At 39.5% G+C, this 20,314-nt stretch overlaps 1 protein-coding gene across 2 annotated transcripts in view; it reads right to left on the reverse strand.

Annotated features, from left to right (window-relative positions):
• Positions 1-15,579, reverse strand: part of LOC110977991 (uncharacterized) — a 36,697-nt gene extending 21,118 nt beyond the window's left edge. The window contains exons 1-2 of one of the 2 annotated variants that reach the window (XM_022232587.2): positions 15,371-15,579; positions 5,505-10,096 (exon numbers count right to left, since the gene is read on the reverse strand). In XM_022232587.2, coding sequence (XP_022088279.2) covers positions 9,263-10,096; positions 15,371-15,403 — 867 coding nt within the window. In that variant the 5' untranslated portion in view covers positions 15,404-15,579 and the 3' untranslated portion in view covers positions 5,505-9,262. Of the gene's footprint in view, positions 1-5,504; positions 10,097-15,370 lie in introns of those variants that run through there. The other variant, XM_087130581.1, reaches the window with a different exon arrangement.
• Positions 15,580-20,314: the final 4,735 nt, after the last annotated feature.

Raw genomic sequence — 20,314 nt, forward strand, 5'->3', positions numbered from 1 at the left:
ACGGCATTGATGATACAACGTGGTCATTTTGGTTTCAGTAGGGGAGTGTCTGTTTTAGTATATCGCTCACGTACTGATCCTTTCTTCTTGAAATGTGAAGGACCCGAACTACGATCTCATTCATGCTCTCCCATTTTTTTTGAGCCTATCAGTATTTTATGTACTATTTCTACATATATTCCCTCGGTTACTTACATGTAGATCGGTGTGTTTCTGTGATTTTTATTGTTGGATGTATACATTTACTAAATTACCAATATTGTATCTTGAAACCCTTTCATTGAGATTGAATTTATTGTGAGCAATGGGGATTTCAGTATTTGTGCAAAATAAAACAACTGCTAAGGAAAAGGGAAGATTTCTCATAAATTGCTTCTTTTTTAAAGGTTTTTTACTTGTTAACGTGCTTTTACACTTTGGGCCTTTAAAAGCAGGCAATAGTGTCTTCGGAAATACGTATTGATTGTTTAATTGAGAAAACTCCATTTTAGTTTGATCAATATATAGCTTTTCAGTATTTGCTGTATAAAATTATCTTTAACTTCTTTAGGAAATTCTCGCGTAAATTTTTAGAGCAGATATAATTACTCACGTATTTCTGAAATTGCAATTTTTAAACGTCAATTATCAGAATCCTTGGTACAACGATCCTCAATGCGAGGTTTACCTGATAAACCACATTAGTTTAGTCAATTATTTTGTATTTTTTTTGCTGAAAAGTGAAAAAGTAGTTTTTAAAAAAAACCGAAATAGTTCCAATAGCGTTACTTGTTCCACTGATTTTTAGTTAAATATATTTCCAGTAAATGTGTTCTTATTTCCAGTTAACGTTAATTCCAACTTATATTTAGCACGATTAAGGTGCTCGGTGTATGCTTCAGAGGGGATGGTTCCTTCTCTCTTGTGTGGCATAATTTTCAAAAATCAACGTGTTTCTGGCCTTTGGTCCGTTTAAAGTACAAGTTGCTCGGCCAGGTACACAACCTGATGTTTGCGGAGGAAAAGGGCCCTTTGGCCCCCTAAACTCTCTGATATTTACCTAGCTTTACGTATATGCGTACCCTCATTGTCTTAAGTGCTCCGTAATTGTCTTAATAATTTGACCAATAACATTTCATTTTCGGGGGAGTTGGGTTATCTCATCTTCTAAGTCCTGTTCTTCGGATCTAGTCTTATGTAAGGCTTGTGAAGTTTTTGTCTTTGTAAATCCACCGTTTTTAATTTTTTTTTACTATGTCTTATTTAATTACGAGTAGTTTATTACCATATAGTACGGTCTTCCTTTTTTAACTTCATTAACTTGTTTGCATGTTCAGGCCTTTTTGGCCTAGTTGTTGTGCTGGTGGGGTTAGTTGTGAAAATGTCTATTTTATCTATAAAAGTAAAATAATATAATTTGAATATTTTAATTTTCCCAATAGCAAGAATGTGGAAACAAACAAGTCAACAAAAATCTACCGATGGAAATAGACGTACTTTTGGTGGTCATTTTCAGTTTATCCGCTTGGTAATAACTTGCTTCCGGTATTTAGTCCCTGAAGAAACAAATTTATCTTCATGTCAACAACAGAATTAATTTGCCATAGAAAAAACTGCATACTGTCCTTATTAAGGATAAACAGTTTCATATACTTCTCTGTTTAGTCTTCAAATAATTCTGTGGAAACGTTTAACAGCTTAAAAGTGATCAGTCCAGTAGCTCATTCACTCCATACAGTGTACAAATGCATTTCCAATACGACGGCATTGGCTGATGTCTTCAAAGTTTGCTCTGGTTATCAAAACCCACCTGAATATCAAAAGACAAAACTCAAGAGGGGAAGAATCAAGATCAGATTAATTTATTGTCAATTGAAAGTAAATGGCAATAATCAAAACAAAACGCAAGGACAACTTTAAGCACGCAAAAATTATAAAAAGGCACCCACAAGAATCCAAAAGCCACTGGCATGAAAACACAATTTTAAGGTTGTCGGATAAAATGATTAAACTGCATTGAGAAGCCACCAATATAAAAACAAAACAGTCAGAGTCCAGTATCCGGTCATTTTCGGTCTATTCCCAGGTTACAGTTTCCAGACAGTAAACGAGAAAAAACGTAAGGTGAACACAAGTCAAAAACTGCGCAAACGACACACCACAACAGAAACTATGCCAGTGAAAACGAAAATGGAAAAAGAAATAAGATAAACAAGGAGCGGCGGTACACACGAGCAACGGAAATCAGCGTCGAGTTTATACCGGAGGGAAAAAATGAATGACGACCGAGAGACAATGAAGTGAAAATTCCAAAAAGAGCCGATAAAATTCAAAGAGGGGGCAGATAAAGACATATTTCTCTCAAAATTAAAGAAAATGTAGCTTTTGTACCTGTATTTTAATTTCGGGGAAAAATAGCAAACAGTTTTGATTACTTTTCGATTAAACAAATAAAATTAAGGAGAATGTTTTAATTCAAAGCAGCACTAGTCCTGTTCAAGCTAACTGACCAACGTCTTCAAGGTCGATCTGGCCATTTTGCCGGCTGCCCCATACATCCATCTCATACATACATCTAGACATCAAAATACAAAACTAAAGAAAAATAGACAGAGTGCGTTAATTCCACAGAATCAAACTGAAGTTTTAATTTTAAGTACAAATCATCCACAAGAGCTCGAAAACAACTTTAAAACTAAAGTAAAACAAGGACAATACAGACGGTAAAACAACTGTTAAAGTTGATTACTGGAACTCTTACCAAAAGAGAATAAGGAAAAGATAATGATATTGAGGACAAGAAAAGATACGGAAAGAGAACTTTTCACGCAGAAAATGAAAAACAATATTATAAAACAAATCCACCCGTCTAACACCTCAACAAATACAAAACAGCAAACACCGCAAAAACCGTACACACATACAAAAAAATACACAAAGCAAAACAAAAATGACAGCGAAGAAAGCCCACCAAAATTGTGATACCTTATCGGGTTTCTATGTTTGCTTTTTCCTTTGTCAGAGTGTGCGTCATAAAGTCCTGAACATCAAAGAGAAAAAAATCTAAAAAGAAAGAAACGTTACTTGGAAATTAAAGTCATGAGAGATTATGCCAGACCTCTAGCACATAAACAAATAAAAGAAACTAGACACTACAGGTAGGATCAAATGTGAGCTCGAAAAATAACAAACACGCCACAAATAACGAGCTGATGAATTATGGGAAACCGAGAAGTTAAGAAGTCACATTCAGAATGAATGTAGGTTTTCTGTTCAAACCATATCCATCAGAAATACAACCGAATTCGTTTTTAGACGTACGTGTCGATGTAGAACTACTTTACGTTTAGTTCCACACCCCGCGAATCAATAAGACTTCTACACGAGATTCTCCTTCTAGTTTCCGTTCATGTGCATTCAGTTTAACACTTCATGCATGTACATTTATAGTCACATAAGGGTTGCAACGGCAAAAACATTTCAAAATCCACGAAAACAGAAAACAGGACACTTTCTATTTTTTTTAATGTGTTTCTTTTCTATTTGCCCTTATTAATTGTCCCGATTCTTGCTTTGTTTGTTTTAATTTAGCTTCAACAGTCATCATAACAGGTGTTTTTGATTTGTTGATTGAAAGAAAAGATGCAAATAGTTTAAACTTTTTAATTTAAGGTCCCCATCTAAAAATTGGGTTTTTCTAAATAAACAAATTTAACATTTGAGCCCTTTCTACTGAGTCTAGATTGGGATATGTGGTCCAACTCTTGCCAAGTTTTGTTAGATACCATGTTGCAACTAATCTGGAGACTGGTCAGTTTATATCATCATCTGAATTTTCAAGAGACCCAAAACATTGTCATCAGATGCTACGTTTGATCAAATCTGTACTATGTTACCATGCTGATAAGTTGTGCTTGAATCAAGCAATCAATTGTATAAAAGGTAACAAGAGCAATTAAGGCTGGATTTTGGTCAGGCAGCTTTGAATGCGTACCTTCCAATTGAAAGCAAAGACATAAGATTTACTTTAAAGAGCAAATAAATAGAATTTTACATCCATTGTGGATAAAGTGTTTTGAAAAGTGATTTTTTTTCTGGAACATGTAAATATGTTCAATCATTTTTTGTTATCTGAGGGCGCCATTTCTTTGTCTTGTCGTCCTTCCTATTGTAATGAGCTTGCAGTTAAAGGGTGAGCTGGTGCACAGCTATCGTGGAGACTGTAGTCCACGGCCAAAGGCGACAGATCGCTGCAGGGCTTGGACTTGAGCTTTCAGTGCTGCTCTGTTGTTGAAATATGGCCAGGGAGCGGATGTGGTTGAAATCTTTTTGTTCCAGCCGGTGTTTTCTGATCTCGGTATTGTTTGTTGCTTTCTTTCTTCTTTTATATTGATTGGATAAGATCAGTTTCAATCTCACGCTGTGCCAAGTTCTCAATTTGCAGATCGTGCCTTACTTAATATTTTATTTAAAGTTATGCATCTGAACTAAAAATGAGGCTATGTGCGTTACATTATCACTCCATTGGCAGTATAAAAGGATCTTACCATGGGTCATCAGCTAACCTGCGGGTTTGTTGAAGATAATGTAAAGAAAAGATCCAAAAGTAGTGGTTCTTGGCAAACTTGGGTATCATGCGCAGATTTCTCTCACGTCTCGATCAACTAGGGCTTCCATTTTCAAAAGGTGCCTGTTGATTACCCAGCAGGCGCAGGTAAAGTTAAATTAACGGCTGCTGTCCTCGTCTTGGTTCATCACTGGTTCATTCATTCATCACTGCACTGTTGCTGTTGTGGCTTGACCGTATCAGAACATTTACACATATCCATAATACCTCTCTTGAGGACGACCAGGGCATCATGGTGGAAACGTCGACTTTACACTCATCATAAGCTCTTCTCAGCATCATCACTCTAAGGCCCGCTTCAAACGTCGAACTTCTGCCGTGTCTAATTCAATTAATTGCGATCGACATAAAAAGCGGCAGAAATTCGGCAGTTGCTTCGTACGCCGTTTTTCTGTTGACTTAAATGCAATATTACAACTTGGCCGACCGCGAAAGAATGATATTGCGACACATTCTCATTGCAAGAAGAAGACGCTTACTCTTGCAACAATCAGTACTACTCAATGTTGCAAGTTCGAAAGCTTAAATTGAATTAGACACGTCAGAAATTCGACATTTGAAGCCGTGCCGCTCTTCTGCCATTAAAAGCGGCAAGACCTGTCGAACTTTCGGCAGAAAGCCGGCAGTTGCTTCAAACGTCGAATTTTTGCCACATTTTGGGTCATTATTTGACTTTTGAAGCGGGCCTTTAGGAGACTGAATTCACATGCGCATGCGTGGTGTCACCCTAAAAACCTTCTCATAGTCTAGCCTCCACTGATATGCAAAGTTTTAAATCTAACTTCTAGTCAAGTTTTGTAATGTGGGAGAGGATAATCTTTGTTGTAGGGGTCGCCCATAAAGTATGTACGCACGAAGGGGGGGTGCCATTGTTTACACCTTGCGTACAGAGGGGGAGGGGGTTCAAGCCAGTGCGTTCCGTACGCAAATTAAAAATTGCCTTTAATGAATCTCATCATATTAATACACTTTCTTTTACAAACAAGAAGGGAAAAAGGCACCAGGATTATTTACTATGTTTTTTGTATTCAACATCTTTTTTAACTTAAGTTGCTAAGTAAAAAAATTCCTGGACCATTAATAAAGAAACACCGATATAGAAACCTGTTATCACTGTCGTCATTTATTTAAGAATTTGGAAGCGACGTACGAATAACAGTTACCACAGTAGATGTACTGTACAATACACTGTGACATTTAATAATGTTAAGCAAGGTACTCTGAGAAGTCAAAAGAGGGGGTTGGAGCCATGCGTACAGGGGAGGGGTCTGAAAAGTAGGCATTTTGTGCATGCATACTTTATGGACGACCCCTTAGCGGATCCACAAAATATTGTCCAATGTTAAGGGTTCTAGATACGACATATGTGCGAAGCGTGGTGGCGTTTCGTCTTGCCATCACCGGTTTTTCTTAGCTAATTAGGCCTACACATCCTGCTCGGATCGGACAGGCCGTGCTACCTCTTTTGTCATCGAGGGCGCAATGGCAGGTGACAGCACGGCGCGATCATGAGAAAGGTTTTCCTTTCCCTACCTCTTTAATACTCCCGTGCAAAAAGGGCCAACAAGATGATAAAGCTCAGTGTCAACCCGTTTATGAACCAGCCAAGTTCATTTCCGACAGGGATTCTATATTACTTAGAAATTGAATCCTCTGTTGATCCAGCTAGAGGACCATTAGATAAACGTTGCATTGTTAATGTTTGTTCAATTATCCAGGCCATTCTCCCACTTTCATTTCTAATTTCTTGAAACAATCTAATATTTCCACAATGGAAAAATCTATATTCAGCGTTTGGTCTAACAAGCACAATTTTTCTTTTGCGATAACATTAAAGTCAGTTGTAAAAAGCCCAATTGGCGGGTGGGGTGGGAGTGTATATGTCTGTGATTCTCGATTTAAATTTTAAATAGGTTTAGTCACAATGATTCCTTTTAATAAAATAAATTTCTTTCAAGAGTGTCATGAACCTGGAAGAGGTCTAGAGATGTATATTAATAAATATGTATTCAAGCATGGTGGGGAAAGTTAATAATTAATACCTTAGTAATTGTATAATAATGTAGCTTAAGTCAAGGGATAAAAATTGCCATCCCTCAAGACTTTTTGTCACGTTGACGGGTGGTTTTTTTTATATCCGAGGTCATTTGTAAAGTCCAGGGATATTTTTTCAACCCCTCATCACGATTTTTGCCAGTCGAGGGATGTTTTTCATGCACGGAGGTCATTGGATTCTTTTTGTCCCTCACTAGCTTGAAACGTTAACACACTATTTTTTTTTAACTTGTAGTGGATAAATAACCTAAATTCAACGTAAATGAAATAAAATGAAGCTTCCTGGCAATTGAGCGATTTAAAGTCTGTGATCGAGTGTTCAGTTCTTGTGTTTCACCACTAATTTTATGTTTGCCAAAACCATGTACATGTTTTGGCCAAAAAAAGAAATTGAAGAAGTTGCAATATCCGAAACTGGGTTTGTAGCGTAATCTTCTACTTGTCGTTTGTGCATGACTTGATTTTGAATTTAATTCCTTTGTGTTGGTTTTTCTCGCCACTTTCAGTTGTGCTTTCTACTCTTTAAAAAACAACGCCAGTAGATTTTAAAAATAAATGACATCTTAGAATAAGTTATTTCGATATTGAATTCTGCCATTATGATTATTCTTTAAATAATCCAAAGCTATAAAAATTGGATGTTCTCCAAAATAAAATGAACAATGCTGTTTCTACCAATTAAGGATGATTTATGAAAAAAAATTAAAAATGAATCTGTTAACTGCAAGGGAAAAAAGAAACACGGCCAGGGCATTGGAATCTGTGTAATGTATTTTCATTCTATCACCTTCAGAACCATTACTGAAAAAACATTATCACGTCCATAATCACGAGACAAATTATCTGAATTTCTGATGCAGTGCCTGCCCGTGTCTGGCAATTTCAAACCAACGAAACATTTCATCGAAACGAGTTACACTGACAAGTTATTTCTCTCCTGCAAAGAATCACTTTTTCGAAATAATGTGGCTACATTACACTACAAATTTCTCCCGGAAATCTTTTTGATGGCTGTAGCAGATTATGCTAAATCTAGCAAAAATATTAAGAGAATAACATACTAGTAAATATTTCTGTACATTATCTTATCAGGTTGAAGAGAAAGCGCACACGGTGACGTGTGAACATGTATTTTTAAAAACGCGGGACGGAAATCAAGGCTGTTACAAAAAGAATTCAGCACTTCGAAAAATAGAAATGAAGTGGTACTTACATAGATGTGGCTCAAGAAGGGTCCAAAGTCTTCAGGGCTACAGGTATATCTCTTGCAAAAATCAAATCTATGAAAGGAATACTCACATCAAATGGCCAACACAATGTATTATGAAGAGAAAGCAACTAACTGTTCAAGATCTTCGTACCAATAAGTACCAAAGTAATATCATTTAAATTGTTTGAAAGGCATGCAGTAACTAAATGAGCTTAATTCCAACCTACGATGTAGATTAAGATTACTGAAACGTTATTAGTTCCTGTTTTGTTCTGGTAATATACTGTCTATATTGTTTTTCTTCATTTTTGCACATTTTATTTTACAACATTCTGAAGCTGCACCATTTTTGAGGATTTTTATGTGTAGCATGTCAATTTAGAGGGTTACTCACGAAATGATAAAGTATGCTTTTTATTACAATTTCCCAGATATAAGTTCTTTGTTTGTCTTCAAATCATGCCTTTTTTATTAAGTAAACTTGTTCGTTTCTTCATAAAAATATAAACCTATCGGCTAGTGCTTATTTTTATATTGACTTCCTTTCCTGTTTATCATTTTCCAATCATAGGACTGCATTTCATTTTGTTTTTAATTCGCTGTGTGTAACTTTTCTATTCCTGATATTCATACTAACGTTTGACACATGGCAAACTTTCATTTCAATTTTGCCATAGTTGCTTAGGACAGAGATGTCAAAATTGAAACGAGATATGCCATACCCTTCAAATCTAAGCCAAAGAGGCAACAGTCTTAAAACTCCTTAATCACTGATCTGCAATTTTAATCCCTTGGTGCCTGACTGCTTCCGTGGTCGGTGTGTGACTATTCTGGGTAAACAGTCACTCGTAAAAGGTCAAACTAGTCTACAAAAGGTAATTTCTGACCGGAATAATGGTCATGCCTCATGGATATTTAAAAAGCGCAACATACATTGCAAATTATTACCAGAAATGCAGTGTTATGATCAAAGCACTTAAATAGATTTTTTATTACAATGCCAATCACCACACAAGTAAAATTGTCCCAAGTTGCATCACTAGGATTATCAGAAAGCAAGGAAAAAAGATAAATGCTTTACCTCAGTTATTACTGACACACTTCAGCCAGACTCAATCTTCTGCCGCTAAAACAATAACAGTTGAGATGCAGGACTGAGGGTAAAGAATTGTCGCTGTGTCTAGAAACATGAGGATAATGAAAACAATGTCTTCGAAAAAGAAACTTAAATGTCGAAATAATCTCTCCAGAAAAGTCCGCCAATCCTTTTATATGGTTTCATTGCTACCAATTCCTATTTTTCCAGAGGACCCAGTCCGCTTCAGTTGTTCACTCTAGTCGTATCTGGTTTCTTACAGCAAACAATCTATCAAGTTTCCTCCATAGTTGCCCTACATTGAATAGATCAGAAATCCAGAAAAAAAGGAATACCTGCTAGAGTCACTGTAAATACCTCGGTTATTATTGCCAAACTCAAGCCAAACTCTATCTCCCGCAGCCAGAATAATAACTGCTGAGTTGCTACACTGACGGTACATATTAGAGCCACTATCATAGATGGAAAAGACAAGCTGACTGTTCTTTTTCAGTTTGACGTAAGGATCCACTGAGGACGCGATCCTGTGTAAGCTGGTTGTGAAGAAGTAGGCCCCCGGCACTGAGCATGTAAACACGCCGGATTGCGAACTATATCCATCGCCGAGATTTGTCTCGATGTTGTCAAAGATGATGACATCACCACCATTGCCTGTGACTTGGGTCGTACGGTAAGCACTGAATGCAACAGCAGAGGGCAGTGTTGGTGTAACCATGGTAGAATCTCCTGATTGACCCTTTTGCCCCTTTTCACCAGGTGGTCCCTGGACTCCTTGCTGCCCCTGATCACCTTTCTGCCCCTCACCGATGTCTCCCTTTCGACCCGCAGGTCCCAGCTTCCCCGGAAGTCCCTGTATCCCCCGTTCGCCCTGGTCTCCCTTCAGTCCTTGCTCGCCGGTCTCCCCCTTGGGTCCAGGCAGGCCAATGCCGGGGTCACCTCTGGGGCCAATAGGTCCTTGACCTCCTGAACTCCCAGGGATCCCCGGGACGCCAGGTGTTCCAGTCGGTCCTTGGAAGCAGGTACCACAGCAATTTGGAGCCCCTTTTAGTTCTTCCTGGGCGACAAAGTGACTACTAGAGAGCCACAGCGTCAGGATCATCGAAAGCACCAGGGACGGTTCTTGTTTCACCTGTATATTTCGAACAAATAAAAGTCAAACAACCTAGTTTTTTAATTTACTTTCTCTGAGCGACATAAAATTATCCAAAGAAACAAGGTACGTAAAGAAACGGAAAAGCGACGATGTTCTCAATCCATCCTTAGCTGTTAGTAATTTCATTCGTTTCAAAATCCCAAAACGTTTGTGCAATGTTGAACCACGTGTTGTTCCTCCTAGTACTTGATATTATTGTGTAGGATAATAAAATCAACCTAAATTTGTTATGGTTCACCTGTTCAATCTATCTTTTAATGACTTCTTCAATTATTTTAGTAAAACTAGCCCCAATATATATGGATCAATGATTTTTCCGAAGATATAACTAAACAATCAATAAAGATGTTTCTTTTTTTAATAATTATAAATTCCTGCAAGCAAAATGTTTTAAGGATAAACGGGTAAAACGACATGGATGGATTTTATGCCTAAAGAGAGGCCTAAAGCACCTTTAATCCCTTCAGATGGATTATTCGAGTTCCAGGAAACACTTACATGACATTTTTTGTTATATTTTGGGGTTTTTTTGGGGGGGGGCTGTTAAACCCAACCCTTTTCAGACAGAAAGGGCGCTCTTTATCATTAACAGTGATTTTCACAATGGCATCTCGCCACTGGGTGGCGCTGTGTACTTTATCACCAAACAATACCATCAAGGCCGAGTCCTACCGTTTTTCCCAACGTATTTTCCGCCGCTTGTATCCAAACAGATCCCCTTTTTGTAATCATTGACTTTGTGAGTTCCCTAAGTATTTCTTTGTATGATTATATAAGGATTTGTTTCAAGGGATTTATATACAATCTATGGAGGGGATTTTGAGGGGTTTCTATTGGATGGGTTTGTGAAATTAGAAAGTCTAATGTACATTCACATTGTGCATCCTCGTGTACTCATTGATTGTAATCGCACCTTAATTAAGGATTCTTGATTGCTAATTACTTGTTTGTTAATTGATGTCCAACTATGTTGTATATTTCAGCATAAAGAAGTAAAGAAGGAAAGAAAGAGGGGGAGGAGAAAGGCAAAGAAAGACCTGCTAGGGCCGTTACCAGAATCAAAAGACAGAACACAAACTCTGAATATGGCGTGTGACGTGTGAGCCATTCTTTATCGGCCAGCATTGACTTTCATTAAATCTGTGAGGTTGTCACCAATCAGCCACCTTACACAATCCCAACAGGGGCCCAGGTACAATGCCCACATGTGCATTGCAGCCACTTGACCACACTTATAAGCCGATCCCCACTTTGGCCACAGAAGCCCCCCCCCCAGCCCCAAGCATGATTTACCTCCCATAGAATAGCCTTTCAAAAAACGAAACCAGAGGCAAAAAGGGCTGGGACCGTTTATAACTGCCAGGGCGGCACAAAAACAGACACAGTGAGCTCGTTTGCATGGTAGGGCCAGGGCCAAGCTTTCCCATAGGCTAGCCATTGGCTAGAGTGGAGTGCCTGTCTGTCAAGGCTCAATATTCACCAGCTGTTTATAGCAGCGTTAAAGAGACTCTTCAGTCTTGAAGCACATGGATAGAGTGAGGATTTAAAAAACTTCAGCTTAATCGAACGAAAAATGAAAAAAAGTTATTAAAAACACTTGATAAATGTTTTTTTTACATGCCAATTGCTTTTCCGAGGGTATTAAGGCGAAGGAAAATGGAAAGCACCATGATTCATTATAGCTGGCCATAACACCACCACGGGATAAAGGTGTCAATATTTGTTTCAATGCACTTCTCTCACAGATTTACTTGATTTCAGCGATAACTAATTATTAATAATCTGATCATTCATACTGCATGTAAAGAAAGCATATTTGAATAGAATATTTCAAAAATATTGAAAATGCGCCAGTGCTATAATGTTTGAACGCAGCCCTGTAGCGCTTATTTATTCTAGCGGTTCGAAAAGCACAACGCGTTAACAGATATGATTTAGAACACAATGTCTGTGGTTTTGCGCCATTGATCTCCATTCTATAGACTGGATAGAACATCGCGTCCAAAACGCGTCCCGCACGTATGCGTATTTTCAAGGGTTAAATAATAAAGGTTGCACTTCCAAATGGAGTTTTTAAAAAACCGGTTGTGGTTTTTGTGCTTCAATCGTCAGGTTTCGAAGAAAAACTGAAGTCTACAATTGGATTGGATAAATTTCGAAATAATAATGGTTGAGGTGTACGCAGCAGTGAATTACCGGAGATCAACGTCACTTTGGAAGAGGGCACAGAAAGAAATGTAACTCCTTTTTTTTTAAGTGTCAGAAAGTTTCTCAAGTTGTATTCAGTGATGCTTAAGCCTATACAGGCTTACTAAGAAACTTAGGACAATCTATCTAGCCTATCAGGGTTTGCATACAAAACCTCACTATCTTGAAGTTGGGAGCGTCTGAAATGTTACTTGTTGACGAAAGTGGTGTCTCATTTGACTTGACTTGACTTGACCTGACTTGACTTGACTTTATTTCCACACAAAGGTGGAGGGACCACTACGAAGTAAAGCTTGTCGAGTAGGGGCCCTTATACAGACATTGCTTGACATGTAGGACAAAAACGTTACATATAAATCCTCTACTTGGAATGACTAATTTGTCATTTATTTTCCCCAGATTTCACGTGCAAAATCTCCAAGACAGCCATGATTTGTGTTTGACGGATCTAAAGACGCACTGAACCCAAATCGTGTGACAGACGATGTGATATGAATTTTGGGCAGAGATGAAACAGAAGTGAGAAGCAGATTGCTCTACATTTCTGTGGAATGAAGTCAACGCACTGAATGAAGCTTTGTCTGAAAAACAAAATTATTCACTCTCTCTTAAAACTGACTTGTTAATGCTGGAAAGTAGTTATTAACTGTAAATTTTTAAGTCAGGCTGTGAACTCAACTTTTTAAGCCGTTTAAAAAAGGCCTGTTGTAAAAACGGCAGTAAGTTAGTTTGGTTGCTCATTTAAAACTGTGCTCACAAGTGAAAATATTGCTAAAGCGAGACCGTAGACAATAGGTTTAAAAATGAATTAAAAACAAACACACAAAAATATGTTAACCTTATCGCTTTCGAGTGGGTTAGAAAATGGTCGGTTATTTCCGAAAATGATACTTCTACTTTTTTGTCTATTTTTGGCTTGTTTTCGGGAGGGAGGCCAAGGGCTTAGCCATCATCCCTCTAGAAAAAGGTTATGTTGACCAGAAATGCACAGCATACAGCATCACATTGTTCGATGCGCGATGTCCTATCCAGTCTATTAAACATGTAATCAAAATGGAAGGACACGAAAGGAGTTGCAACTCGGGCACTTCAAAGTGTTCAACGATTGTCGCCGCCGAGTCAAACGAATAATAGAAAACATTCCAAAAATGCCTGATTACTGCCCGCATCTTAGCTGGAGAAGGGGGGCTAGTCATATCCTAGCAAAAGTTGTAGTTTTTTGCTACAATTAAATCCAACTATCGCTGTGCCCAGGAAAGAGAGAGAGAAGAATCTCTGATATTAGACCTACTTTTGCCATCGTAAATACACTGTCCATTATTAATGCAAAGTTTGTAATTTCATTCTCCTCTGTTCAAAGACTTGGCACGAATTTAAGACTGGCCAACAAAATGTTCACAATTACTGGAAAGCTTAGTTCATTAGGAACAAAATGCTCTATTTGATCACAGGGAGTGATCGTGAAATCTCATAGAATGCGCTTTTGTACAAATGCCATAATAAAAATGATTCAAACAAAACAGAAAATCTTGTATACAACTGGGCTATTTATTCCCAAAATAACTCCAGAAGAAAGAGCTCTTTGAGGGCAATGACTGCACATACAGATTTAGGGCACACGGCGTAATGCAAGCAACTGCGCAAGCATTAAGTTTGATGTTGTCATGATATCATACCAAGCACCAACAAAGGCATGAATATTCAATTTCGCATACCTCAGTACGCGAAGTTTTAAGGATGCAGATTACCAGCGACAAATTGCGGCGGCGATCATTGGGCACAAAGGGGTTCCGTGGTTGTGACACAGATGGTGCACGGTGCGTAGCAAGCGTTCGCTACGCTCTGGCTATGGACATACCAGGCATGCCAGAAAGCGGTAATTGGCTAGATGTTACAGCCCGGGCAGTTCAAACTCCCTTTGTGTCCTTCCTGTATGATATAATGGAGATCAATATTTTTGCACAGGTCTTTGGTTGGGGCTACGCGTGCGTGTTGGTTCACCAGCTGTTTCTCAAGCTCATGCTTTTTACACACATAATTGTCATAACGTATTCGCTTCGGTACGACATTCGCTCTGTATGCATAGGCATGCAGATCCTCGAACTTGCAGCTTGTACAATCGCGTCAGAATCTTGTCCAATTGCATGGTAAAAGAACTAGGGCAGCGCGTGAAAAATTACTAAGCAACATACACACAAATCACTGAACCAGATTATTTAGTCTGTAAAGCTGCCAGATAGAGGCTCTGCATGCCTATGGCCGCAGCGTGCGAAGAGCGAATAGTTCTTTGATTGCTGCAGTCCATCCACAAGATAGCTAACATAGCGACTCCCATATACATGTAATTTGATTCAGCTAATCTGAGACGCAAACCTTGAATCGCTCTGTTTCAGTAGTTTTTACAATTATTGCCTTAATTGTTATAGTTTCAACAGTCTTACTGTATATGTCGCTTTCCCTAGCTGTTTTAAACAGTTTCTTTCTTATTCACTAAATTAGGAGTTCTCAGTTGTTTCAATATTCCGAGAGTTTACTCGCCGAAAGTCGTGTATTTAAGGCCGGTATCCGTACAGGTTCCGCTATAACAAGTCAAAAACGTATTGAGATAAGCCACTGAATATTTGCTTTCAGTGTTCGCTGGGGAAAAAATGGAATAGCTCCAGGTCCCCCCCAGGTTTATTCCAACTATCAATAGAAAATGTCACGATTGGAATCAGACCAGAAGTTGCCGCACACGAAAAAAAAAACTAACATAGGTAACTTAAAACGAACAGGGATACCTTTGGTATACCTTTTTTCTTTATTTGGTGGCCTTTCTAGTGCATGGTTTTGGTGGTGAACGGGCATTACACATGCTCCTTGTTTTGCAAGAACGTGCAGGGGGATGGCCAGCATCTGGTGTTGCAACATCAACTCTCTCGGGTTTTGTAATTATTGCCAATTATTCAGATGGAACAAATATGCATAAGACAAACAAGTAAGACTGATGATACGCCCAAATTTCCTGACGAACTATACAGTCAGTACAATAAACAGCCTTACCAGTAATGTCATCGTGATTGCTCCTTCAAGCATACAGCTCCAACAACGCGAGAAAATCGGCTTCAAAATATTCAGGAAGAAATACCAAGGCAGAGATGCCGACTTTTACTCTGTCTATCAATATAAATGTTGTCTTTGCAATTTGCTTTCTTGCATGCAGATTTGTCGAGACGACCTCCTGCAATAGAATGAGACTTCCGCCCGTTGGAGTTAACTGTATATCTGGTTTGATGTTGCTTCAGTTGGAAAATTCTTGGTACATATTTTACCATATATAGTTCTTTTGAGGAGACACTCGAGTATGGAAAGCAAAATTGACATCCAGTCCAAAATAGAGATATCGATAATTGAAAATGAGTAACGCATCCTATGAGTTCGACAAAGAGAAAGTATCTGTCACCGATAGAGAAAATACAAAGATAGCCTCAAAGAGATATTGGTAAAACAGTAGGCAAGTATTGACAAGACAAAAAAGAAATACACTTTGAACTAAACGTACAATGTGCACACCATACCCGAGTCCAACCTAAAAAATGCTGTTATGAGTGAAGCGTTCTGGAATTTCCTGCCACTTACAGTCTTGCCTTTGCATCTACGTACGGTTTAGCAGAATATAGTTGACTTTAATGTAGACCCCTTTTCTCTCCAATCTCCATTATCCACTCCTATAATAACGCCCACCATTGTCCTCAATTTTTATCAGAAATTCTGAAATCTTTTCAACTTTGATGACTTAATTCACAATTTCACTCAGGCCTTTTAAAAAGGGTCTAGGTTTCCCCCGGCTAGTATTTCCTCTTTATGCTAACAACAGGTCATTTTTAAAGGGCATATCAAACCGACAAGAAGTAAAACAGTCATCTGTTCACACAATTGTGCGAAGCCAGGCCCTAGGGTTGACCAAGATGCTTCCAAGATCAGGCCTTAGGTCGATTTTGACACCTAATGACGAGAAGACATCAATAAGAAAAGTGTCGTTTGAACCCAAGACTACCAAGGAACACCCGTACCAATAATTGAGGATTTCAGGGACGAGCTTCCCACAATCCACATTTTTATGCAGTGAAACACCAAAACTTACTAAGAGGTTGCAGAACTAAAAGGAAACCTGTCTTTCAATTATGTCATTGCGAAGCCATACTGAAACATATGTGACCTGCCAACACAAAATGAGATGAAAGTCGGAATTGTCAAAAATTTAAATATTGGCATTTTTTAATTTGGCAGAAAAAGAGCTTTCTAGTGGTATTTATATGAAACGCTTACCCTTAGGGTAAAAGTACATGATGACAATGTTATCAATGTGACAATGCTTTCATCAAAATTTGAATATTATTTTGAATTGAATCGGAGACGGGCTTCCTTTTACAAATATTACAAAACCCCAAAACCTCCACTTGAATATTGGACTTTGAACCGTCAAAAAAGTGAAGAGCAGAATGCAACTTCACAGTCATTTTGTCGTGACAGATTCCATATAGGAAACCACGAGGACGAAAACAGACGCTCCTGGCCGGTGGACTGTCCTTTGGTCTGATGAAATCAAGATGGAATGTTCAGGCCAGAATGTAGCAGGAAGGTTCCCCACGGAAGGTGCCGGCCTCCAAACTGAAAACACCGTAATGAACGCAGTTAGGCCAGGGAGATAATTTGCTGCTAGTGGTCCAAGGTCACTGTACAAAATAAGTGGCCCAGTGAAGAAAGGGAGACTACTTGGACATTCTGAAGGTAACAGGAAACAGCTCTCTCGAAGGCTGAGCCTCACACGTCACTGAACATTCCAACATGACGGCGACCAGCTATGTATTTCCAAGTGGGTTGCTGATTGGCCTCTGCAGACTTTACATTTCCTGTGGTTCGTAGTCAGGCAGGTAAATATTGTCATGTAAATTAAAACACCACCCAGCGTGAGGGCCCTGATTGATCGATCGACAGGTGTATTATAAATTAGGAATGGCAGGAAAGCCATAGACGCACATTAAAATCAGCACAATGGAATCGTTGATAAAATTATAAGTTGAAGTCCTATACCAGCAAGGAGAACGCTGATTGTTTTTGGAAACAGGTTTACAGAGCATTTAGGAAACTTCTATCTCAAGTTTATCCTCTACTTGGCGTTCTCTGATGAAGTGATTTTAAAATATAGAAACTGACATTCCATCAAAAGTTGACAGGATACATAGGGTTGCTTGCCAAACGGCACTGTATATTGTCTTTAGAATCAAAGACGGCATGAGTAACTGTACATTTTGCATCAAGACTGGAGTATACAGACACAAGTACAAACGATAATTTCATTATGGTTTAATTTAGAGGTTTCCGTGATATAGCCTAATAACGACTTATTACACACAAATCCATCAATGTAATCTTTCCATAATAGAATTTGATACAGGCCAACCCTGTAGAGTATAAAAACAGTTTCAATTTGTAATCATGTTGAAAGAATAAAAGGTAAGGAACAAACGTCAATGTTCCTGCTAAGTCATGAGTTCAGAGTCATTTTATATTAAAGAGAAGACAGACGTGTTTTTTTTCCTGACCAAGCTCCACCAATACAGTCAGAAAGATTGCAGAAAAATCTCTTACGGGTACTGCGACGTCACGCTCCTCTCTCAGCGGTGGCCTGAGCAGTAATTTCCTCTTCTCGAGGTCGTGGAGTGGACGGCACAGCATGTATTCGACGTGTGTTTAGGGTGCAAGTAAAACCTCGAGCTGGACCAAGAGAGGGCGCAATTTCCTTAGCAACGCAGGCTCCCTTGGTCCAAACTGAACTTCGCTCGTTCACGAACGACTATGCAACGCGCGCGTTACGGTCGCATCACTACCAACAAAATGAACACTCCCGACCAACACGGCTCTCTTCATCTGATGAGGATATATGTGCTTTAGCTCTAAGCAGGTAGCGTTGAAAGTGACAACAAAAGCTCTAACATATCTAATGATTTGTAGATAGTTGTCAAGTCAGGATAGCCGCTCATTCTTGCGTAAGGTTAATAAATATATTTGTGCGTTAGGCCAGGTCAATTCTATCTCCGATCCGGCCAGTCTGCTGGTCCGCCACAAAAGGTGTCAGTTGTCCCGCCACAGTATCTACCACATCATCCGGTACTTGATTCGGGTAAACAAGGGAAGATGCGGATAGTCTTCAACTGTGCCGCTAAGCACTGCGGTCAGTCCTTGAACGCGCAGACAATAAGCGTGCCTGACCTGACGAATAAGTTACTAGGCGTAGTCCTGCGCTTCCGACAAGAGCAAGTGGCTGTAATGGCAGACATTCGAGCCATTGTCCACCAGGTCAGAGTGTCCCCGGAATGCAAAGATGTCTTGCGTTACCTTTTGTGGGCTGTCGGTGATACCTTACGTGATCTGGCTGTGCACGGGATGAGTGCACACCCTTTCGGTGGGACATGGAGTCCCAGTTGCTGTTCGTTTGCTTTACGGCATACAGCGGAGGCAACCGTCAAGACTTCCTTCCGGACACAATCAGTTGCGTCATGCGTAATTTTCACGTAGATGATTGCTTAGTTTCACTGGTGACTGAAGATGAGGCTATCCAGGTTTCGCGAGAGTTACGAGAACTTCTGTCCCGAGGCGGTTTTCAACCAACAAAGTGGTTAAGCAACAGCCCTCGAGTCCTTGAGTCAATTCATCAAGAAGAAAGAGCTGTAGGCGTCAGATAGTTAGACCTGAATATGAAGCGCTACCAACAGAGAGGGCCTTGGGGATGCAGTGGGACGTGGAGACTGATTGTTTTGGGTATCAACTAAGTCCAAAGGAGAAACCGTTGACAAGGAGAGGGTTGCTGAGTATTGTGTCCTCCATTTATGACCCACATGGTTTTGCAAGTCAATTCACGTTGTTAGCCAAGAAGATTGTTCAAGATTTAAGCAGGAGGAAGCTGGGTTGGGACAAAGCACTGCCGTCACAACACAGGGATGATTGGCAGCGTTGGAAACAGGACTTGCACAAACTCGAAGAACTGTTCAAAGACGGTAGCAGATATCAGTTACATCATTTTTCTGATGCATCTGAGGCAGCCTACGGGGCTGCAACTTACCTTCGCATGGAGAATTCTGGAGGACACAGTCACTCATGTCACTCTGCTATTATCAAAGTCACGTCTGGCACCTCTAAAAAAGTTACGATACCAAGGCTTGAGCTGACAGCTTCGACACTCTCAGTGAGACTGGATGCAATGATCAAAGAGGAGTTCAACTTACCTGGAAGGTCGACAAGTTCCTCCTAAAGAAAGGAATCCAGTGGAAGTTCAACCCCCAACCGCTTCCCGTATGGGAGGCGTCTGGGAAAGACAAATAAGGTCGACACGCGGGCTGTTGAGTACACTGATGACAGAGCAGATAGTGAGTGATAAACCTTGTCAACTGTAATGTGTCTAATTGAGTCTATCATAAACAAAAGGCCAATAACCACCGTTTCAGACGACATCAACGACTTGGAGCCACTCACGCCAAATCACTTACTACTTCTTCGTGGCACATCATATTCGCTTGGTAAATTCGACCAGAAAGATATGTACGCTCGGAGAAGATGGAAGCAAGCACAGTATCTGGCTGGTGTATTTTGGAGAAGATGGACCTGGGAATATCTCCCCACGCTGCAGAAGAGGCAGAAATGGCTTGAACCCAAAAGGAACACCATGGTTGGCAACTTGTTACTTATTGTCGACAATGACCTCCCTAGGAACAAATGGCTTCTTGGGCGTGTTCTTGAAACTTACCAAGGGAAGGATCAACTTGTAAGAGTGGTCAAAGTCAAAACCAGGTCATCCATTCTGACTAGGCCAGTGCAGAACTTGTGTCTCTTAGAGTCAGTGGATAAAGAATAGTAAATTGTATGGTCTTTATCACATTTTTTCCTGTGCCATAATCTAATGTTCTAGTACGAAGTGTTTAGATTATTTGTAATTTTCCATAATTTCAA

Source organism: Acanthaster planci, linkage group LG20 (genome assembly GCF_054643075.1).
Source record: "Acanthaster planci isolate LZ-2023a linkage group LG20, COTS_SCS, whole genome shotgun sequence".
Lineage (NCBI taxonomy): Eukaryota > Metazoa > Echinodermata > Asteroidea > Valvatida > Acanthasteridae > Acanthaster > Acanthaster planci.